The sequence below is a fragment of the Tamandua tetradactyla genome, chromosome 16 (assembly GCF_023851605.1).
Source record: "Tamandua tetradactyla isolate mTamTet1 chromosome 16, mTamTet1.pri, whole genome shotgun sequence".
Taxonomy (NCBI): Eukaryota; Metazoa; Chordata; class Mammalia; order Pilosa; family Myrmecophagidae; genus Tamandua; species Tamandua tetradactyla.
In genome coordinates, this window is record NC_135342.1 from 79,134,428 (window position 1) to 79,158,780 (window position 24,353).

Here is a 24,353-nt window from a genome sequence, read left to right on the forward strand (position 1 = left end):
ACAAATGCTCATATTTCTATGGTCCAGTTAATATTGATTTAACTGCAAAATGTGGCTAAAACCTGTCAGAGCTTTGCAATGATGTTTTCAATGTGGTAGAAATCAATACGTCAAAACATATAAAGGGGAAAAACTCCCTCCTGATTCCTACAGCCTCCCAAAGCATGTCGTCGAGCAACGGTCCAGATTTATTTGAAAACAGTCACCAAGCTAAAAAAAAAGAGGGCAAAATTGGTAATTTAGTCACTCTAAATACTTGTTTTTTTAAAAAAAACTGGAGTTGAAAAACTATAAGGCTGAATGATGACATGTGTTTGAATAAATCACCACCGTGAAATTACTGCCCGCAAAGGGAAGCAGCTGTTTGAGATGTTCCACCTTCACGCCCTGGCCTCTGCCTCCACCCAGCGCCGTGACCTTGGGCAAGCGACGTACCTCTCTGTGCCTCGGTTTCCTCTTTGGTAGAACGAGAACAGCCACAGCCCGACCTCAGAAGTTTGTGGCAATAAGCAAAGTGAGTTAGCGACAGCAAAGGACCGAGAACCGCGCCTGGGCACAGGGTGACCCACTGTGCAGGGAAGACCGGCCCCGAGGGCAGGTAACCCAGAGGCCCCATTCACTGCCATAGTCCTCACTGCAGAAAGGGGTCACATGGCGGCAGATTGGGGGTTCGGGCAAAAAAAGCCACGGTGAGAGAAGGGGACACAACTCTCGAGAGGCGGAAGTGCTGTGACATCTTCCCTCGTCCTTGGACTTGAACCTCATTGGGGGCTTGTGGGAAGACATCTACCTCCTTCTCCACAGGGGGCTCAATAAACTAAGTAAAGGAAACAGCAAATGGTCTGCCCAGCAAAGCCAGGGGAGGGTAAAGTCTCCGCAGCGGCCCTGCGGGTAGAGAGTGGCTCCCAGGCGGACCCGACAGCCTGTGGCCTAGTGGGGACGGCGGGTACGGAAGCGCCTTCCTCCACCCCTGCACGGAGCCTTTGGCAGCGGATGAAGACCCAAAGGGGACACCTCTAGCCCAAGGCGCCAAGTCCCGCCCCATGGGAAGTTCTCTCTGTCTCACAGCCGAGGGGGCTGCCCCAGCTGGGGTCCCTGGTCCCCTCCACGCTCACCTTCTCCCCCAACTCTCCTAAGGAGCTGCGAGGGCCCCTCAGCCCCAAGGAGCAGCTGGGTCACTCAGGAGCGGGAACAGTTATGAGACAAGCCACCATAAAATGTGCCTGGCAAAGGCAGACAGGGAAGGACGCCAAGCGAGGGCAGGAGGAGTTCCGAGCACACAGCTAGTGTAATACACTCCACCCATCTCGTCTCTGGGTTGTGACATGACTGGGCATCCCAAGGCAATGCCCGGGAGAAATCACGACTGGAAGACAGCAGGACACACCTGTCCGAGCTGACATAACAGGCAGCAGGAGGCGGGTGTTGGTGAGAGGGTGGACGAGAGGCCCCATGGCACCTGCTTGTCTTAGATGACTCTGGGGAGAGCTGAAAGGAGTGAGGTTAGCTGTAGACTGGGTGCTGACAGAAGGCAGAGGTGATTCCATGATCGGGCACCTGGGCCATTTTTATCTGAAGGTTGGGAGGAACCAAAAGGAATAAAGCTGTCATTTGGGAAGCAGCAGCTCTGTCAGGTCTATCCTGAGAGCAGGTAACTGGTCGTCTTTTGTGGCTGGCGCAATGATCTTATTCGGTCTTGTTTTGTTTTGCTCACTCACAATCATTAAGTGACTGTGATGGAACCATTTCTGTTTGGCAAGAAAATCTCAAAGGCTTGCGGTGGGCACCAGGGCAGTGACCAATGGACAAACACAAAAGTCAAAATCTCGAGTTATAAAGCGGCATGCCAGCAGAAACCTGCAACATTCGCTGCTTTATGTATAATACTGGCTAATCGCTACAGCTTTAGAAAGAAATTTTTTAGGTTCATGTTTTTCCCTTCTCACCAGGGAAATTTAAGATTTTCTCAAAAAACCTCGTCAGTCCACCAAGTCAACAGACACTCTCACTCCATCCATCATCCTGATGAAATCCTGCTCGTGACAAAGGGATAAAAACGCACCCCAGTTCCTCACATTTCATTCTCAGGGCCCTCATTCCAAAGATCACTGCACTCTCTTCACTTCCAGAAAGCCTCCTGGTTTGTGACTTACCGAAATGGCGGGCGGAGATGAAGGTCTTCCTGAAACCAAGGACAGAGAGGTCTGGGGACATGGGCACAGGTGCAGGTAAGCACCCGCCCCACAAGGCCAGCTGGCACCCACCGTGCCCCCTGCACCCAAGACCTGTCTCCCAGACCCGCAGGCCCCCTTGGGGCCTCAGAGGCAAGTCCCTCTGGGCAGCTGCTGTCCCAGCCCTTCCCGGCTGGCTGCCCCACTCTGCCTTTGGTTAATGACACTGCTTGACCTTCCTGACCTTTCCTGGAACTGACTGGAGCCTCAATGGAAGTGGACGCCTGCCTGGCCCCCAAGCCACTCCTGGTACATGGATGGGGTCAAGCCCAGCCCCACCCTCGCCATCCCCACTGACCCCGACACTGCCCACTGAGCAGCCAGGGGCTCCTTCCCTCCCTTCACTCTTGGCCCAAGCTTCACAGCCTTGTGGACGCCCCCTCGACCTCCGCACCCAGGAGCATGGACCCCAACCCTCGGGGTAAGCCCGTGCACCTTATCCTTCAGTTCCTGACACCCCACCGCACGCCGGCTCTTTAGTTCATGCCCAGCCTGACCTGCCCCTAGCATCTGACACAGTCAGGCACGCGGCCGTGTTTGCAGAATGACTGCATGACTATTTTCCTTGCAATCTTCTAAGGGCGGCTCACTCTCTAACCAGCTGGTTGGCTCCCCAGGTGCCAGCCTGGGGTGGTCCCATGCCAGCTCCCTGTGGGCTCCCAGCCCCTCCTGCACACTTAGAGCCCCAGGATCAGCACTGTCTGCTCCCTGCCCCCACCCCTTCCATCAGCCCCCCAGGTACCACGCAAGGACTCATTGTATGCAAGGACAGAACTGAGTGGCCCCTGGGAACACCCCCCAGCCTTCAGGAAGAAGTGGCGCAGAAGCCACCAAAGAGCTAACAAGGACAAGGAACACAGCCACCTCCACCTCCGCTGCCTGACAGATGACACACCTGACTTCCAAAACCCTGCAAAAGCTGCCTCCCATCAGAGCCAGAATCACCATGCCAGGACCAGCCGGCCTTTTGCCAGGACCTTGAGGCTACAATGCCATCAGTTTTCAATGCCACTGCCCAGGAGTATCATCTCACGGGGAACTGAGGATCAGCGGCAGGAGCTGTGTCACTTGCAGGTCACGAGTCCTGCCTCCCCCAAAACCCTGGCCATTCGACATCACTGATTCACTCAACAGGTGACCTCGATGTTTCCTGGAGCGTGGCCCGGCTACAGAAAGTGGGCAGACCCAGAGGTACCTGGAGGCCACGGCCTGCAGGAGGGAGTCTCCAATCTCCCAGGGGTAAGCAGGTAAACAGAAACTCCAGGAGTCACCTTCCACCAGGGCCTCCAGGGACAGAGAGCTGGCTCCCCTCAGTGAGAACTGTGCCCTGGAGGCAGGGGTGAACACAGTGGGCTCAGCCAGGCCAGGGGTTTGGCTGAAAGTGTGGGGGGGACAGGGCTTGGGGCAAGATGTGACAGAGAGGAGCTCTCCTCTGCCTCCACCAGCCCTTTCACTTCCACCCCAGTCCTGCTAGAAACAGGTTTCTCCACTGTTGTCTGCAAACAGAGCAGTCCACAGCCCAGCCACACCTCCACTGGACCCCAAATGGCTATGCGGAAGGAACAGAGCTGGGCAAGCCGCCAGCTGCAAGGGCAGGAGGGCAGAAACATGCAGGAGAGGCAGAGACCATCAGGACAGGGGAACTGTGAAGGAGAGGTGCAGACCACCAGGTCTGGGCAGGAGGTCAGCGCCAGCCACACCAGTTTTCCGACGAGGAGGGAGAAGGGTGTCCAGCAGCCTCAAGCAGGAGCTCCTGGGGTCAGTGGGGGAGAGGGGGAACGTACCCCAGCACCCCCACCACCATCATCCTTGGCATCCACAGGGCAGGGACATCTCAAAACGGCCACAAGGATGCCCCCAATCCGTGGACGAGCCCTCTGCACGGCATGGCCAGCTGAGACGTGGCAATGGCACAACAGCTACAATCTCCTCAGGTCAGAAAGCGCCTCCGTCAGTTTTGGGGAAGGGGAGAGCCCGGATACACTTTTTCCCCAAATGCAACTTTCTGAACTTTCCCTCCCTGACCAGGTTTTCTGAGTCTCACGGAGACTCACAGAAGCACCTTGCTACGCAGTGTGGCCTTTCTCCTGGCCAGCTGGGCATAAACACTAGCCTACGCCGGCTTCAGCCTCCGGCAGAAGTGCACACGCCGCATGCGCTCACAGGGGGCACAGCACGGGCCCTTGAGAGAACAGTCAGATCGCTCACAGCACCGGTTTTCAGCTGGGGGTGATTTTATACCCAACACCCAGGGACATCTGACAGTGACAGGCATTTCCATTTGAGGGGTGGGCGGCCACCTGATCTAGAAGCCAGGGAGGCTGCTCAACAGCCTGCAACTGCCAGGATGCCCACAAAGAACAATCGGGTCCAGTCACTGACGTCCGTGGGGCTGAGGGTGAGAAACCCCCACTTCTGAAGGGGGCACCCTAAAGCACACTGATCTCAGAACACTGGTCTCTCAGCACAGGGTCCCAGGACTGTGACATCCCCGTGTGACCCAACGGCCTGGGCAGATGAGCGTTCAAGTTGACCCTCATTGGATTCAGGACAGTAGGCAAGTCACTAAGTCTTTCTGAATCTAGGAAAATGGAGGGGGGAATGACCAGCCCAAGAAGGAGGGTGAAAGGAGGAGGTAAGGTACCAGAGGGCTCTTCATGCTGCTTTCTAGAAGCACCCTCCAAAGGGTGGCATCCCAAAGGCCCCGGACTTGGTCCTCAGCAAACCCCTCCTCCCGCCACAATTCCCACCGCCTCATCTGGGAAAGCGGAAAGTGGACATCGGACACTGGGGCTTGAAGTCCCGCCGGCAGGGCAGGATCTACTTCTGCAAAGGGTCAGCTGGGGACCAGACAAGCCGCGGCTGCGCCAAGTTCCTAGGGAAAGGAAGGGTCCTGGGGCTGCCCCCGCAGGGGCCTGAGCCCAGTGCGCCTGCTCTTACTCTCCCGGATGCTCTGAATTAAATCAGCTTGATGCCCCCGTCCCCGCCCAGGGCTGCTGTCAGAACCCGAGACTGAAGACGCCTCCCCCCACCCACACCCCAGCACAGGCACCTCCCCATGCCTCCTCCCGCAGGTGCAGCCCCTTCCTCTCGGTCCTGGCCGCGCTCTCCTCCCCCTCTCCCTTCCGGGCAGCGCACGGCCTCGGCCCCGGGGTCACCCCGACCACACATGAACGGGAGGGCGCTGGGAGGTGTGTGCTCCCCACTGACCACACCGGGAGACCCTCCCTCGCTGCCCTGCAGCGACCTCACCACCCACCCTGGCCAGCCGGGGACGGGGGCGGGGTCCCGGCCACCTTCTGTTCCCCACCGCAGCTGGGCCTCCTCCCGCCCCTGCCAACCCAGGCCCCGCTCACCGCGGACCCCAGGGCCCAGAGCCGACCCACACAGCCGCCTTCCGGTCTGGCCGCCCACCTGCTTTCCCTGGGGGCGGTTCCTACCGGTTGCCTGGGGACGCCGATGACGGGTGGCCATTTGGCCCAATCGCGGGAATGGAAGCCGAGCGGAGGCTGACCCCGAGGGAGACAGCCAATGGTAAGGCACCTCCGGGTGACGGACAGGTGGGGCCGTGGGCGGGGCGGGGCCAGCAGGAGTTGCAGGGGGCGGGGCTCCTGCGGGGAGTCACTGGTGGGTAACAGAGGAGGGTGTGGGATGAGGGGGCATGGCCCACGGGCAGGGGAAGAGGCGGAGGCAGTGCACGGGACTGGGGTGGGGAGGAGGGAGAGTGACCAGGTTGGGGGCTGAACTTGGACTGACCCTCAGCCTGACCCAGCATGCAGTGCCCACGGCCCCTGCCCCACCCCCATAGGCTTGGCTCTTTGTAGAATATTCTAGACCTACCATCTTATCATGCCAAGGTTTCAGCCCCTTGCCTACACCTGGTTCTGGCCTCTCTATAAAAGGAAAAACCTCCTTGCCCAACTCTTGACCTTAAGGTCGGAGCTTTCTCCCTTTTGTACTAGCCCTTACCCCTTGCAATAACCCATCCAATAAAGTCTCTCTTTACCAAGTCTGAATTTGTTTTTTATATGACAAGTCATAGGAACCCTGAAATAGGGAATACAGAACTTTGTCCCTAGGGGAAATACAGGGTTAGGTTTCTGCACCCCTCTGACTGCTGTAGTTCATCAGCCGGCTGGCCAGCCCTCCCTCTACAGCCCCTCCTTCACCTCACACACCCCACCCCACCCCCGCCCTTGTTTTATGTGTGCTTCTGTTTAAAGACACTATCTTTTGCCTCTTCCTCAAGTCTGCATATGATTCCCTGGGACGATCTTGTTTCACCAGCCTTTCAGCCACTGTCCCCATTTAACTGCATCCAGAAACAGCATCTTTGTCTTCAGAACATTTTAGAGCAACACTTAAACAAAAATGCTAAACAAAAATCTAAGCAGGTTTAATCGTAACTCACATAGGGGGGCAGGCAAGTCATTGGGGCTGATTAAATAAGGTGTCATTCATCTCAGACTCCTTCCTAGCCAACAGCTCTAACCAATGCCTGGAGGAAGCTGATCTAACACATGGCATTTTCTCCCCAAGGCACAGGAAGTCTTCTTAACCAGGAACACTAGACAGCACTTCAGCGCCACGCCTTTTAAACAGTGATATCACCAAGGAAAAGCACGAAGATGTGAAAAACACCGGACTACATATGAAAAGGACACTGTTCACAGTAGGAGAGCTGAAACAAAAAAGTTCTTATTTGACCTCAACTGGGAATGTGTGCTTCAGGAGACTCAAATTATTCACCATCCTGCACGTATCTGTAAATGACCACAAAAGTACCTGTAAATGACTCCAAAAGTACCAAAATTTATCTTGGGGTTACAAATAAATTTTAGCCAGTAGGCCAGTTTGCAAATGCACAACATGCGAATAAAGAAGATTAACTTGCACCTATTTGACCCCTTTGTGGGTGAGAATAAAAACGCACCCAGTCATTCATCAGGCTGTAATGACAGATACTGACAAAAACAGCAAAATTAACAAGAAACGTATTTCTGTCAAGGATACGCCACTGCAGCTGTGAAGTGTCATAACAATCCCCTTCTTACAATGACAGCTGCTTTCCTACTCATTGAGGAACTTTGCACTCTGAGAATCATAGCTTAGCAAAAACTTTGCCATCTAAAATTTTATCAGTAAGAATGAAGCACCCCATTCCCACTTAGAGATCCAAGTCACGACCCAGAAACAGCCTGGGTTTACGGGCCAGGCACAGAGCTGCAGACTAGGGGGTTTCTGGGTGAAGCATTCCACCGCTGCCCTGAGTTCACTGTTTCCCAGGAAACAGGAGCCCCAGGTTCTTTGCCACCGACCCATGCCTGCCCCTTGCACACTGTCCTGCCAAAACACTGCTTCATTTCAACTCCACCTGAACTTCACGCTTCCACAGAAACCCACGGAAACTCGGCAGTGAGTTAACACACCTGGTCTTCCAGACCGCAGGATTGTTCTCGGGGGGTTTACGGGGCTAGGGTGGCTATTAGGTCCACGGGGACAGGACTGCGTCTGCTGTATGAGTTGAACGCGCACTACAAGGCAATATCGAGGTGCTGGGATCCTACAGTGGGCGAGGTCTCACCCTCCTAGCCCTTCCTTGGTCAATCCTTACTTGCTGAATGGGTTGATGGGGGGAGGACGCTGGTTAAACACATTAAACCCAGAGCCCACGGGGAGGGAATGGGCAGGGAGGGGGCGGGGCTGTGGACAGGAGGTTTGGGGAAGATAAGGGAAGAGGAGAAGGAAGGTGGGAAGCTGTGGGTGTAAGGCTATTAGTAGGAAAGCAAAGGGTAATATAAACAATTTCCAGGCTTGAGAAGAACCGTGGCCATCTGCACATTTTCCTTTCTTACATCCAAGCAGTTCCAAAGTCAGAATCCAATGTAGCAGTTGGAACAAACCCCATGAAGGGGGCATTACTCTTCATGAAGGAACTGGGGTTCAGAGAAGTTTGCCTTTTCCAGGGACACATAGCTGGAACGTGGGGACTCCTGTCCCCAAGTCCAGGGCTCTTCCACAGTGGTATACCTTCCCTGCTGTAGAATTCACCTGGAACCCTCGGTAGCTGCCCATCCAGCCGTTCAGCAATCATTTGGGGACAGTGGGAGGTCAAAGTCTCAGGGTGACACCTGGTTCTCAGAGCGCCTGTGGGGTCAGCCCGCATTGGAAGGACTTGTAGTAAGAGCCTCCCGGGAAGAACTCATTTCAGGGTAAGTCCCACACTGGACTTGGTCCCTGGGAGCTGACTCCCTCCAGCCCCCCAGCCAAGTCCTGGGGAAGGAGTTCTGAATATAAAACCGAGCTCCAGTTTCCTGCCTACTCTGCAAGCCTGGGGCAGCACAGGGCTTTATAGTTTGTATACCAAAGTGATAGGGAAGAGGCTACGCTCGTCCTGTCTCATCTCTCTCCACTGCCACCACGTGGCCCACCCCCTCATCTACACCTGGACTATTAGCCGCTTACCTGGCCCTCCCACCTGCTGCCATCCTCACACCAGCCCCCCAATTCAGTAACCAGAGCAGTCTTTTAAAACATACATCAAATTATGTCACCCGACTTCTCACAACCCTTCAACGGTTTCCTTTCCAACTTAGACTAAAGCCCAGGCTTCTTGGCATGGCTCACGAAGCCTAGTCTAATTTCTAGTTCTACCGCTGCCTAATTTCTAATCTCATCTCCAGCCACTCTCCTCCTCCTCAGGAAATTCCAGCCACACGGTCCTCTTCCCACCTCTTGAGAAGGCAAGCCCTTTCCTGCCTCCTTCCTGTCTGGAATGAACAGCACCCAGGCTGTCACCAGAGTTGAAATCATTCATTCTTCAGATTTGGGTGTAAGATGTCATCTCCGGAAATGTTCCTACCTGGCCCTCCCACCTGCTGCCATTCTCACCCCAGCCCCCAGCTCGGCAACCAGAGCCATCTTTTGTAGCATGCGGCAAATTGAGGCATTCTTCGACCCCCTCTGTACTGCATGCGAAACTGATAAGATTGTTTTTTGTGAGATCTGCATGAATGAAAACACCGTTAGCCCACACTAAAAGGGACAGATTGAAGGAAAAATGACTTCAAAGCAGAGCCATGGAACCTGAGGTCTGCAGAGAAGAAATGTCATTTCATACATGACTTTCAGGCCTTGAAACCTAGTGGGGTATGCCCTGTAGGGGGGTTGAACTCTCCGGGACCCGGGACCCTGTTTTCCTTCCACTGTCTCCCTATGGCACTGGGAACGTTTGCTCTATGACTGTCCCTCCTTTGTATATTGGAAGCAGATAACCTATCCTAGGTTTCACTGGCCCACAGCTGGAGAGGAACTGTGTCCCAAGACAGTCCAACCTATAACTGATTCTGATGAGACTTTGTACTTAATATTGTTTCTGAAATGATTTAAGCCTTTTGAGATACTGTGTGGAATAAACGTATTTTGTATATGAAAAGAACATGTCCTTTTAGGGTTGAGAGCATGGAGTGTAATGGTTTAGAGGCTTTGCAGACCAGAGAAACCATCTGTTCTTAAAGCTACCCCACGGCTGTGCGCGCTGACCTGCTGTGGGTGGGGCTTTGGATTAGGTTGTCTCACTTGAGGTGTGAACCATCGGTCTTACTCCTCATGCTGGGGTCCCCTTATAGGATGAGAAACAGAGAGAGACACACACAGAAGACAGAGAAAAATACACAGAAGCGGGGAGAGTAAAGCCACAGATGGAGGGACAGCCAGAGGCAGAAAGCAAGGAAACCAGGTGCTTCCATGTGCCCAGCCCTGGGACAGAGGGGTCCAGGACGGCTGGATTTGGACCTTTTCACAGCCTTGGAACTAATAAAGCTCATGAGCTAATAAATCCCCATTGTTAAAAGCCAAAGCCACTCTAAGGTGGTCCCATCTGCCCAGTTTTCCTCTCTCATGACTCCCTGTTCTTTGCATTCCTCACCCTTACCCCTATCTTATTTTGCTTTATATTTTTCTACCTCCCCCAACTAGAAAGCACACTCCTAATAAATCCTTTCCAGGTTGCCCCTGTGATGTTGGGATGGTAAATAACTTTACAAATCATCTTGATTTGTTCAAACTCTCACTTAACCCAGGAAACAACAAAGGAGAAACAGGGCAACTGAGGCTGGCTGGAAGCCAAAGGTCCCTTGCAGCTCTGATGGAGAACTGTGTCCTTGCTGTAAAAAAGCAAGTCACACTGATGCCAGCAAGTCTGCTAACTTCACCAGATAAGCCACAACCTTGTATAAACAGTCCTTGCCTGTGTGAGTTGCTGATTGACGGACTATAACCCAAAGTCACCCTGCTCCAAACAATTTACATACCCTTCGCAGCTCTCGTAGCCTAATCTTCCCTTGCACTCACATCTTCCTCTCCCTTCTCTGTCCCTAACATCTTCTCTTTGTCCCAAACAGCTCCATAAGCTGCCTCCCAGAGCCCAGCCATATTGAGCAATAAACTTTTTTTTTTTGCTGTCACTTTGCTTACATGCTACTTTTGCTCAATAAACCACTTCTGCATGTTGGTTTTCAGAGTCTATGCATTCCGTACCCTCAGCCCCAAACCGAGTGCCTGGCACCTAATAGGAGACGTAAATTCCTACTGCAAGAGGAACAAATGACAGGACCACAGAGATGCAGAAGGGTTCCAGTGTGCCAGGACTGAACCAGACCAGCCTACACCGGGAACAGGGAAACAGGGTGGGACTTAGCAACCAATGGCTTTGATCACCACCAGGGCTGAGCAGGAAGGGGAATGCCACGTGGTCCCAGAGACCTGCGTTCCTAGTCACACCTGCCATAGCCCCCAGGGACCCCCCAGTAACATCTGCGGAAGCAGCAGAGCCAGGGAGCTGTGGTTGGCCTGCAGAGAAGCAACCTTATTCGGACGTTCTACAGGCCCGAATACTCAGCGACATGGGGACCTGCCAGGCAGGCTTTTGCAGTTGGTGCGACCACACCCAGCTGGCTGGATTCCAGCCACGATGGGAAAACCTGGCGTTTCAGCCTGGGCACCCTGCTCAGGCACCTACCACCTGCTCGCCCAGCTACGCCACCCTTGGGGAAGCTGTCGGACCCCATCATCAGCCCCGCGGTCGCACCCACCTCCTGCCTGAAGGCTCTTCCAAGACATCCTCCAAGTTGGACCCAGGATAAATGAGCCCCATCCTGGCTGGGCTGCTCCAGGGCTGGGGGCCTGGCCGATGGCCATAGTTTGCTGACCCCCCTTTCAAACAAAGATGGCATTTACTGTTGTGTTTTTTAAAAATTACACAATTTTTTATTCATTTTATTTCATATATATTTTTAAACTTTATTGTAAAATCTATATACAAAGCAAAGAAAAAAAGCAGTAATTTTCAAAGCACACTTCGACAAGTAGTTAGGGAACAAATTTCAGAGTTGGTCATGGGCTACCATTTTACCATCTCAGATTTTTCCTTCTAACTGTTCCAAAGCACTGGAGGCTAGAAGGAATATTAATATAATGATTCAGCAGTCATATTCATTTCTTTTTCCTGTTACATCTCCTCCTTCTCCTTTGATCCTTCTCCCAATGTATAGGCATCTTGGGACAATGCCTGATCTGACTTGGTCGTGTTGAGAAGGGATGTCACGCTGAAGGACAGGGGAGCAATTAGCTGAGAGTCTCGGAGAGGCTGGGTTCTCTGGGTTTCAAGATGTATCTGACCTAGGAACCCTCCGGGAAATATAAGTTCCAGGAAAGGAAACCTAGTGCAGGAGACCTTTAGAGTCTCAGTTCTAGCTGTAGATGTTCTCAAGAGTCAACAGGAGTGACTCTGGGTTGGGGTTTAGCAAACCGTGGCAGTCAGTGCTATCTAACTGAGCCTTGCAAAAGAGCACCTCCAAAACAACCTCTCCACTCCAAGTGAACTCTCGGCCACTGATGCCTTATTTTATTACACTTCTTTTCCCACTTTTGGTCTGGAAGGGGTTATCTCCCACGGATTTTACACACTTTTGTTACATATCCTGGGAGTTAATTTAGAGAACTCCATGTAATACAATTGGCCCCTGATACATGTAAACTCAGGTATACACATTCATTTCAATCGTAAGTTAGTAAAAGTTCAGAATTTGCCAGGCTTACTTAGGGCACAATTTTAGTCTCTGGCTCCTGTCACCCTACATATCCCTGAGTAAAAAGAGGAGATTTGAAATAAATAGCAGAAGAATGGCGATTGTAAAGGCCAAGAAAAAAATGTCATTCTATGTGATCACTTGAATTTTTTTGTCTTCAAATTTTTCAACTGCAGAACAATTTAAAAGCCTCTAAAACCAACCACAAAGACACATGTATAGATTTTTAGTTTCTGGAATTTGCTATGATACAAAGTTGTTGTTTTTACCTCTGTCAAACTTATCCTTATGTTTAAGACCTTCCCTAACGATTTGTATATCCGTTGTTCTATGAAAGAAGCAAACTGAAATTAATAAAAGGTGTTCTTCAATTAGCTACTGGCAAAGAGAGAGTGATACATCTAGCCATGGGGTCTATGGAATGTGAATGTGCAAAGAATATCGATTTTGATATTTGAAGGGACTGACAAGTCTGCAGAGATAGTTTCTAAACAGAAAGTAAGTCCATTATTGCTTCAGACCAGCCACACACTCAGTTACTCTCTAGAAGTTTCTCCACAGCTGGCTCTAAAGGTAGGTGCAGGAAGGGCCACGAATTGGGAAGACAGGAGGCCTCTAGAAGATGGAAAAGGCAAAGGAACAGATTCTGCCCTAGAGCCTCAAAAAGGAACACAGCCCTGCCAACCCCTCAGCCCAGTTAGCTGATTTGGGACTCCTGCTCTCCAAAGCTGTGAGAAAATGAATCAGTGCTGCTGTGAGCCATTGGGTTTGTGGCAATGAGTTACAACAGCTGCAGGAAACTCAAACACCCCAGTACCCAACAAATACAAAACTTTCTGCTCACCCCAAATCTCCTCCCTCCCTCTGTTGTAAGCCTGGAGTCATCAGAAATAGGGTTGCAGATGTAGCACATAAAAATACAGGATACCCTGCAAAGTTTCCTTGGGGGAATGGTGAGAAAGAGGGAAAATTCAACTTCAACATTTGGAGAAAGGCTGATATTCTCGCAAGCAGTGAGGACAACAAAGCCAACAGACCGAGCCCTCAATCTTGGGGTTTGTTCATATGAAACTTATCCCCGCAAAGGATAGGCTGAGCCTACTTAAAATTAGGCCAAAGAGTCACCCCCAGGAGAACCTCTTCTGTTGCTCAGATGTGGCCTCTCTCTCTCTCTCAGCCAACATGACAAGCGAACTCACTGCCCTCCCCCTCTCTACGTGGGACATGAGTCCCTGGGGTGTGGACCTCCCGGGCAACGTGGGATGGAAATCCTAGAATGAGCTGAGACTCAGCACCAAGGGACTGAGAAAACCTTCTCGACTGAAAGGGGAAAGAGAGAGATGGGACAAAATAAAGTGTCAGTGGCTGAGAGATTTCAAATAGAATCAGGAGGTTATCTTGGAGGTTATTCTTACACATTATATAGATAACCCCTTTTTGGTTTGGGGTGTAATGGAGAGGGTGGTGGGAACTGCCTGAAAATGTAGAGCTGTGTTCCAGTAGCCATGTTTCTTGAAGATGATTGTATAATGATATAGCTCTCGCAAGGTGACTATGTGATTGTGAAAACCTTGTTCTGATGCTCCTTTTATCTACAGTTGGATAGATGAGTAAAAAATATGGATTAAAAGTAAATAAATAATAGAGGGAACAAATGTCAAAAAAATAAAATGTCAAAAAAAAATGCAGGATACCTAGTTATATTTGAATTTCAGATGAACAATTTTTTTTAGTATAAATAGCCCCAAATATTGCATGGGACACACTTAGACTAAAAAGTTATTCACTTTTTACCTGAAGTTCAAGTTTAACTGTGTATCCCGATTTTATCTGGCAAATCTAGTCAAAGAAATAGCAGCTTTAGGGGAGCAAAAAAGAAGGAAAAAAACTCAGCCTGTCGGTAGCCCACTGCAGTTTCTGGAGGGCGGGGAAGGAGATTCCATGTTAAACCAAGTTCCAAGTTTTATCATCAGGGACTAGACATTTTAAATTAATGAACCAAGGGGCAGGTCACAGTGGCTCAACAGGCAGAGCCCTGCTTCGATTCCCAGTGCCTGCCCACGTTAAAAAAAAAAAAAAATTAATGAACCAGGACGGCTTTCATTCTAAAGTGACCCTAGGACCTAATTTCCTAAGAAAAGACAGGGGGAAAAAAATCTTGGGGAGGTTTTGGGATTTTCATCCAGGGATGAGAGAATGACCCTCTCCCCACCCTAACCGCGGAACAGGTTTGAGGGACAGAAGGACACAAAAATAAAGCGGGTTTCATGAGCACAGCCCCATACTACTGCCTTGTCTCCACGGACCAGCTACAAACGGGATAAAATTGCTTAGATCAGCTCCTAGCCCAAGGTAAAGGCTCAAACAAATGTGGGCTGTGATGAAGAGTCCTGCATTTGTTTTGCAACTTTTCTCCCCTTCGAGCCACCGCGGGGCAGGAAAGGGGCCTTTTCCATCTCCCAACACCCAAACCCTAACCCAAACCCAGCTTGGTAACTAACCGGACCGTGACCGTTTCTGGGAGATTCACCGCTTGTAGTGTAGCTATGTGCCCACAAGGGGGCACGTGTGACCACCACAAAATAAATGGCTACAGTCATGTCTATACTTTTTATTTCAGAATGGTTTCAGCTTTACAGAATTGAGATGATAATAGAGTTCCCTTTTGCCCGTTACTAATTTCCCCTACTACTAACACCGTACATTAGTACAGTACCTTAGTTAATATTGGTGCATTAATTTTAACAAAGTCCATACTTATAGTTTGCCTTGGTTTTCCCCCATGTCCTCTTTCTGTCCCATCCAAAATCCCACGTGACATTTAGTCATCACATCTCCTTCAGCTCCTCTCGGCTGGGAAGGTTTCTCAGACTTTCCTTGTTTCTGATTACCTTGACTGTTTTGAAGATCGGACAGGTATTTTGCAGCATGTTCCTCTATTAGGACCAGTCTTAGGTTTTTCTCCTGGTCAGACTGGGGTTGTAGGGCTTGGGGAGGACCCCACAGAGGGTACGTGCCTTTCCCCCACGTCCCATCAAGGGTCCAGGCCCCAGACACTTCCTACTGCAGTTGACCTTGACCACTGGCCTGAGGTTGCATTTGCAGTTTCCCCACCTGAAAGGAACGCTTTCCTCCCCTTTCCATCCTGTACTTTGGATCGCGTGTTTTTGTTTGATTTTCTTTTCTCCCAGCCATTTCCTCCCATGCCCTCGGCCACCAGGAAGGCTGGGTGGTCACAGGGGGTGTTCTAGTTTGCTAGCTGCTGGAATGCAACACATCAGAGACGGATTGGCTTTTAATAAAAGGGGATTTATTTTGTTAGTTCTTCAGAGGAAAGGCAGCTAACTTTCCACTGAGGCTCTTTCTTACGTGGAAGGCACAGGATGGTCTCTGCTGGTCTTCTCTCCAGGCCCTTGGGTTCCAATAACTTTCCCCGGGGTGATTTCTTTCTCCATCTCCAAAGGCCTGGGCTGAGCTGCAAGTGCTGAGATGAGGAATGCCAAGCTGCTTAGCTGTGCTACATTGCGTTCTCTCATTTAAGCACCAGCCAATTAAGTCAAACATCACTCATTGCAGCAGACACGCCTCCTAGCCGACTGCAGATGTAATTGGCAACAGATGAGATTCACGTACCATTGGCTTATGTCCGCAGCAACAAGACTAGGTATGCTCACCTGGCCAAGTTGACAACTGAATCTAACACATGTCCACCCCTTGTCAACTCGGCAACTTCAAGCATCACCTTAAACAGATGCAAAAAATTCTGTTCTTGCTGTGGACCTGTGAATCTCAAAACAAGTTGTCTGGTGCCAAGATGCAAAGGAGGATAAACACCGGATCCATAGGGAGAAACTGGAAGGAAAACCTGCAGGCAAACACCATTGGATTTCAAAGTCTGAAAGTCATTCATCCTTTGGCTGTAGAAAGTGGCAGTCCCACCCCTTCCAAGGGCCTATGCAGTGGCTGGCCTCTTTCCAAATCAACCTCGGGGAACATCGAGGAGACCACCTCTGGGCTCCACTCTCTCCAGGCATTAGGGCCACCCCTGGGCTCTCTGCCATTTCTGGGGCACACGCTCAACCCCTCCACATTGTGGCAGCCAGGCTCTCCCAGTCCCCCAAGGAGCGTGCTATGCCTTTTCCAAGGCCCGAGGCTGCACAACTCTTCCACTGCAATGAGAGGGGAGACTCATCCTTGCCCTTCACGGTAAACTCACCCTCTCCATATATATGGGTGGGTCCACTCTCCTGGCTGAGGTTTCTTGGCTTCAGACCTGAGCTTCCATGGTTCTCACTCTGCAAACTCCAATCTCTCCCTTTTGTGTCCTCCTTTGTCAAGATTGGTAGTAGTTTCATTTACACCAACAGTCTCTTCAAACACTCCAGGACTTTGTCATCAATCTCTTCACAGTTCCTCCAAAGTCTTCCCCTTAGCCATCCAAAACACCGTTCAAATATATCTGGCATTTGCAAACCGCAGCAGCACCCCACTCTCCGGTACCAAATCTGAAAGAACTCACTGGAGGCTCCCTACCTAGCAGAGAGAACCCAGGGGGCTGTGGGGTCCGGAGCAGGCAACACATTACTGGGGTCCCTGCCCCTTCCACATAGCCCAGATTATTCAGGTAAGACCCAATATCCTTCAGGGGCTTGTAGGACGAAAATCCTGAAAAGGGCAACCAAAGCGGGGCATGTGGGGAAGGCCGGGGACAGTGTCACTCTGCCCCTGCGGGCACCTCAGGGATACAACCCGAGAAAACAGGGGTGGGGGGGCGCTGCACCTGTACTACCCCCACCCGCGAACCCCCACCACCCTGGGCACCTGTAAGTGCAAAGTGAAGGACTGCCCAGTGTAAGAGTGAACGGCTGGCAAACACACCCGGCCAGCACACACACACAGCCAGTACACCCTCAGCCAGACCCGGCCCAGCAGGTGAATTGGGTCCCCTCTGTCCACGCTCTGGCATCTCTCCTCACTCTTGCATGCACGGCTCCCTCACCCTCAGCTCCCAGCCCACCTCCTCAGAAGACCTGCCTGCATACCCTCCCTACTCTTCACCCGTCATGGCCCCTTGCCCCAAGATGAAGTGGGGACAGAGAGGGGCGAAGTCCTTAAAGAACATCCCAGAGTGTGGGCCAGATCTAACCTAATCAGCGAGGTTACAGAAGACCTTCCCCAGGGAGGGCATTTCCGTGGGGGGGGCACGGCAGAGGCAGGCATGGAAGGGGGGGGCGCGGAGGATTGCTGCCTCATCCAAACAGCCCCTCCAGGTTGACCACTGGCGCCCACCCTGCCCGCCCAGGGGTCTTCCTGCCAGCCCGCCCTGCAGAGGTGGTCACACCCCCGGGTTCCGGTGAAGCGCTGGTTTTGCAATGAGAGTCACTGAGAATTCAACCCACCGTTTCTCACCACGATAAAGCTCTGTGTTTCTGCTTTTGTGGCACACAGGTTTTTACCTTCTCCTTTTAAACCCATAAAAGGTGTCAAAATCTGCTTGTTGCTAAAAGCCTTTGTGCACAGCTTAGTTTCGGGAGCCTTTGCAGCTTGGGGCTTAGCCTAGCAGACAAGTCAGCTGCCAGCTCACCTGCCGCAGGCTTGGCCAGGGACGGCCTTATATGGTGAGGAACAGCAGGGAGCTGTGAAAAGGAAGTCCTTGGCCCTGCAAGATCTCTGCAGATCTGTCCTGCAGGCCTGCAGCTGCTCACTACCTTTCCAGAAAGAACGCTGAAGCCTGGGCAACCCAGACTTAGGTGCCACAGCGAAACGGGGGAGGGCATCCCACTTCCCGCCCAGCTGCTTAAAGGGAGGCTGGGGAATTTATTGCTTGAGAAATTAGGATTTAAGGGATGATTTTGATTACTGAATCATTATATAGACATTCCTTTTTTGCTTTCTCGTATATTGGAGGAGACAGAAGGAAATTCCTGAAATCTCTAAATTATAACCCAGCTGCTATGATACGTGAAATGATTGTAAAGCCCTTATCTTGTGCCTCTGTGACTGTCAGGGCTGTAACTCCCTTTATCTGGTCATTCTCTTGTAGGACAAAGGCCATGAACTAGATTTGTAAGTCATACCTGCTGGACTCTGCCAGGAGAGAGAACCATCTCCCTTCCTTTGGGCTCATACCTTCAGTAATGAAGTCATATCTCTGCCTCCTTTCCAGCTTAGAACTCGCTATTCCAAATGACCTCACCTCCCCTTGCGGAAAGCCTTAAAAACCTCAAACCCCCTAAACTCAGGGAGACAGATTTTGAGGTGTTAGGCCATCTGCTCTCCTACTGCACGCCTAGTAATAAACTCCTCTCTTTGAAACCCAGATGTCTCAAGAACGGGTTATCAAGCGTGTCGGGCAAAAGAATCACAGCCTTTGTCCCCTAATGTGCTGAGAGGCAGAACCGATGGAACTGCCATTTCAGATGTCAGGTATGGCAAGGCTAGTGAAGGCTGGCTGCCATTTACCGCGCCGGCCATGTGCTCTTCATGCAGGTCTCCTGAGCCTCCCTGGAAGGAGGCTGGGGCCCAGGGACCCAGGGGCAGGCAGGGAGGGAGGGAGGGGTGCTCAGCCCCAGAGGGGAGCACTGGAGGCTGCCTCTGCAGGTGCACAGGGCTCTCCCCCCAAGAATTCGCATGGAAGGGTGGAGGGCAAAGGTTCACAGCTGCCCTGCCCGTCGCAGGCACACTTGGCCTACGGCCAGTAAGAACGGAGACGTGCATAGGTGGAAAACACACAGATTTGGTTTTAAAAAGAAAGAAGAATCCCCATTTTTTTTAAACTTCTTATTTTGAAATGTATAGGTTCACAGGGAGTTGCAAAGACCAGGCACAGAGGCCCACGTGGCGCTGGCCTGCTTTCCTGCCGGCTGCACCCTGCCTCGTGCAGCCTGGAAATTCCACCGCAGGTTTCCACCCACCCGGTGCTCACGGAACCCCCCCTCGGTGGGAGCAGAGCGGCTCCGCCCCATAGTTTTTAAATACTGATTACAAACTCAGTTGAATAAAATATATTAAAAATTGTTACCTGTTTCTTTTTACTTGTTTGTTTTAATGTGGCTGCTAGACACTTAGAATTGGTTTGGAGCTTGTGTTCTATTTCTGCCGGACACGCTGGCTTAGAAGTTTCAACTCCAGCTGGGCCTTTTTGGACAGGCTGCCTGACCTCGCCCAGACCGTCCCCTCCAGAGTGGACAGGTCCTCAGAGTGGCCGTACAGTGTTCATTTATTGAGCACCTCCTGTGTTCTAGGCATTATGCTAAGATCTGGGGGCTCAGAAGGAAACGAGACAGAGGGTGGCCTCATTGAGGGGGCAGCCTGGGGGGCGGTCCCCACAAAGAATCACCTCACAGGCTAATAAACTGCAAGGGAGGGGCCCTAGAGAAGCCCACCAGCACAGGCTCCTCCCGCAGCAAGGCAGTCATCAAAACAAAAGAGACACTCTGCCAACAAAGGTCAGTACCAAAGAAGATTGCTCAGAAGACTTCAGGCCTTCCAGAGCAGGTGAGACATGCCCGGTGAGTCCCGAATCCTCTCCCTTCCTGAGAGCTCCCAGTATTTGCTCAGGTGCAACTGAAGGAAGCAACTGTGGTAGAAAAAATAAAGTGCCCAACAGAAGGGGCTGATATATGCAGCTATTGTTCTCAGAGCTAGAGAGAATGGGCCCTGGAACCCAGCATCCAGCTCCGGAGAGACCCCTGTTCATTAGTCCATCTGTCATTCCATCCCACAGGCATTCAGCCCCATTGCACCCTAGACTCGCCTGGAGAGCTTTCCTCAAAGTATTTTATAATGAAAATTTTCAGCATGCAGAAAAGTAGACTAATAAGACAAACCCTCTTACAACCAGCATTGGGACTTGACAATGGTTAACATTTTACTATATTTCTCAGTGTTCATTTGAGTATTTGAAAGAAAGTTATAACCTTCCTGACATTTCTCCTGTAAACATTTTCATCCATAACTCTTTTTAAAAAGACACTTGCCGTCCCTGGCCATTAGAGAAATGCAAATCAAAGCCACAATGAGATATCATCTCACACCCACCAGAATGGCCATTATCAACAAAACAGAAAATGACAAGTGCTGGAGAGGATGCGGAGAAAGAGGCACACTTATCCACTGTTGGTGGGAATGTCAAAGGGTGCAACCACTGTGGAAGGCAGTTTGGTGGTTCCTCAAAAAGCTGAATATAGAATTGCCATACGACCCAGCAATACCATTGCTAGGTATCTACTCAAAGGACTTAAGGGCAAAGACACAAACGGACATTTGCACACCAATGTTTATAGCAGCGTTATTTACAATTGCAAAGAGATGGAAACAGCCAAAATGTTCATCAACAGACGAGTGGCTAAACAAACTGTGGTATATACATACGATGGAATATTATGCAGCTTTAAGACAGAATAAACTTATGAAGCATGTAATAACATGGATGGACCTAGAGAACATTATGCTGAGTGAGTCTAGCCAAAAACTAAAGGACAAATACTGTATGGTCCCACTGATGTGAACCGACATTAGAGAATAAACTTGGAATATGTCATCAGTAACAGAGTCCAGCAGGAGTTAGAAACAGGGTAAGATAATGGGTAATTGAAGCTGAAGGGATACAGACTGTGCAACAGGACTAGATACAAAAACTCAAAAATGGACAGCACAATAATACCTAATTGTAAAGTAATCATGTTAAAACACTGAATGAAGCTGCATCCGAGCTATAGGTTTTTGTTTTGTTTTGTTTTGTTTTTACTATTATTACTTTTATTTTTTCTCTATATTAACATTCTATATCTTTTTCTGTTGTGTTGCTAGTTCTTCTAAACCGATGCAAATGTACTAAGAAATGATGATCATGCATCTATGTGATGATGTTAAGAATTACTGATTGCATATGTAGAATGGTATGATTTCTAAATGTTGGGTTAATTTCTTTTTTTCCGTTAATTAATAAAAAAAAAATGCAGAAGCTCAGGCCTTCCCAGATTTGTACCTTCAAAGGCCTCCGCTTAGTTCCTGGGCACATCCCAGTCTGTGCAGCAGACTTCACACCCAGTCCGTATTCACGCACATCCAAATTCACCTGGGGTGTTTTCTAAAGCTCCCCAGGCCGAGCCCACACCGAAAGGTTCAGAAGAGACCAGACCAGGGTTAATTCTAAGATGCAGCCGGGGTGGAGCCGCTTGGCTGCTTTCCTGGCCAACCGCGAAACAGGAGCTCAGGTGGGACGTCCCTCGATCCCCACCTGCTGCCTGATGCTTTATCAGCACAGGTGGGGAAGGGCTGGTAAATTATTCTCAGGACGGAAATACCGTACCCCAGCACTTGTTCCCCCAAAGCAGTGGTTTGCAGAGTGCCTTCCAGAGTGCAGGCCATGCTAGAGGAGCACTACGCCACCCCACACCCCCACAGTCAGCACTGGGGGTGCGGGTCCACCCCTGGGGTGATTCTGGTGCACAAGCAGGTGTGAGAACCAGCTCCTTAAAGAGGCAGGGACCCCAAACTTAACAGCGCATTCTAACAGCCTGGGTTTCAGCCCCTGGCGATTTTAAGAGCCATCAGCTCTACTGAGGCTGAAGTGAAATTTAAAAAAAGCAAACTACATCAATAGCCTCCAAACTCGGTATTTCCTTCCTGGACTTCACTGGGATCTCAATCGAACTACACTTCCCGGATGTTTAACTTGCTTGTTGAAAAATTAATACAGGAACATAGTCAAAGTTTCAAACAGTGCAGAAGATATAACAAAAAGGAAATAATCTTTCCACCCGAGTCCCCTGTGCACTCCCCAAACCAACCAGTTCTAGAAGCATTTGGGGGACTTTTCCAGAGCCCTTCTATGAATATACACTCATACCAATCCACCGTTCCTTAAGAGACACCAACACACACACAAACCAGGAGGCTATGAGTAGCTTTATATCTTGCCTTCCCCCACCCCCACCCCCACTTATCACAAAGCTCATGAAGATGTACATTTTGATAATACGTCGCTGTCTGAATATGTAATAATTAATTGTACAAATCCGCTGCTGATGGGCACTCAGGTCGCTTCCCACCATCTGCTTTCATACAAGATGCTGCGTTTAACAGCTTTGTACATACATCTTTATACAAACAGCCAAATACTGAGTTTCCCAGACCTGTGGGTTTCATGGGCCATTTCAAAAGTCAAGGGGCTAGTAAGAGGTTGCTTGCTTATTGTTTTGCCAAGTAAGAACATTTGTTTTTTAAAAAACTAAGATTTATCATCACATTTCATAATTATTTTAACACCTAAGTCTTAGAAAAGGGAAGATAAACGAAGAAGAGAACAATAAATGAAACGCACTCACCTCATTATAAGTGAATAACACTCACCTCTTTATTTCTACGTTTCTCATGTTACCGCAGGCCGGGTAGACCCGTGGACCAGTTTTTAACGTGACTCTTCCAGGAAAACAATGAATCACGAAGAGCTGCCTAGGAGGTGGAATTATAGCCGAGCACTCACCCCCTCTGCAGTTGCCAAAGGCCCACGAACATCTGATTTCTGAAAAGGAGCACCGCAGGGTGCCTCCATTCTGCTTTTAATTATCCGACCCGATTTCCCAGGCTTTTCTATTTAGAGTGAGCGTTCGATTTTATTAGGTAGGTCAGACTGAATTGCCTGGAGAAGGTAATTCCAAGCAGGTGTCTAATGAGACCAACAGGCCGCTGGACAGCTGTGTAGTTTCAAAGCCATCCACTGGCAGGTGTTCCTCAATGCCAGGCAATTGACACGCTACCCACTTAGCCCTATTCAATGCCAATTGCCCTGTAATTCAATCGCCATGTGGTCGCCATCAGCCCTGTGTGTTTAAATGGCTAGAAAACAGCGGCTCCCCCACCTTCACCTGGTTTTCTCAGCTCTTGGGCATATTTGGGGATGCATCCTTGCTGCTAAAACGCTTGCCAACCCCAAGGGTGAGTCTAGGGTAACACCTGGGTGTCACCTGGGAGCCAGACTCTGAGTTTTCACCAGGTGATCTGCCTGCACAGTGAAGTCAGGGCAGCACTGGCCTCGATGGAGTTACGTGGAGACCAAGTTTGGGGCGGGGACAGATGTGCAGTGCAGAGAACGCGGGCAGCGTATCCTCAGGTGGCTGGCTGTGAATCCCAACCCCGTCATCCCGGTATTTGGGACATTAAACAAGATGCTTCTTTTCTCTGGACCTCAGTTTCTTCATCTGTAAAATGGGGATAAGAATAGAACCTGCTCGACAGGGGTTATTAGGGGGATTCCATACATGAACGAATGGGAGGCATGAGAGCACAGGGCTTACCACAGAGTAGGTGCTCGAGACATGTGGGTGCTCCTTCCTCCATTCCCCTGTCCCAATAGTGGGGAGACTTGGATTTCCTCAGGGGCCACCGGCTTCCAGCCATGGCCATCCTCGTAGCCCGTTAAAGGTGGCACGTGTATTTCACTCCCCTCCCTGCACCCTTTAACTTCAGTGCTTGTAAGACTCTTCAGGGGAGGGGGTTAAAACAAGCAAGTTTGGGGGCTCAGTCCCGGAGAGTCTGACGTTAATTTTGTAGGTCAGGAGTGGTGCCCCGGGTTTCCCATTTTGCAGCCAGCTTCCTAGGCAACATTGATTGGTAGAGATGCTGCCCTAAACCTCAGGGCTCAAAGCAGGTTCAGGACCAGCCGCCTGGTTGTCACCCGGGAGCGGGTTAGAAAGGCAGAACCTCAGGCCCCTCCCAGAACTGCAGGTTCTGGGGTCTGCTTTTTAGCCAGATCCCCAGATGATTTGTGCCCGTTAGTTTATCAGGCACTTCCCTGGGACGTCCGTCCATCCAGGGTTAGCTGAAGGCTACTTGAGGGCTCGCGGGGAGCTGTGTTCTGAGCCCTTCCCACCGCTTCTCCATGCAGTGACTGGAGACCATCCCCCCCCGCATCGACACCTGAGTCTCCGCAGTGGGTCTGCTTCGTAGTTTGCACCTCTGCCCACTAAAGGGGGCGGGCTGCGGCTTACAGCGTTGTTAGGTGCACGTCTGTCCTGTCGCCACCATGACC

General features: G+C 50.7%; 1 protein-coding gene across 21 annotated transcripts in view; it reads right to left on the reverse strand.

Annotated features, from left to right (window-relative positions):
* The window catches only part of MEAK7 (MTOR associated protein MEAK7), a 30,459-nt gene extending 24,663 nt beyond the window's left edge, over positions 1-5,796 (reverse strand). For 6 of the 21 annotated variants that reach the window (XR_013163795.1, XR_013163794.1, XM_077133182.1 and 3 more), the window contains exons 1-4: positions 5,672-5,796; positions 2,154-2,182; positions 1,388-1,488; positions 436-488 (exon numbers count right to left, since the gene is read on the reverse strand). Coding sequence is in view for 6 of the 21 variants with exons in the window: in XM_077133182.1 (XP_076989297.1) it covers positions 436-488; positions 1,388-1,488; positions 2,154-2,182; positions 5,672-5,705 (217 nt within the window). In the remaining 15 variants the exon portion in view is untranslated. The other 15 variants (XM_077133189.1, XM_077133199.1, XM_077133183.1 and 12 more) reach the window with 15 other exon arrangements.
* Positions 5,797-24,353: the final 18,557 nt, after the last annotated feature.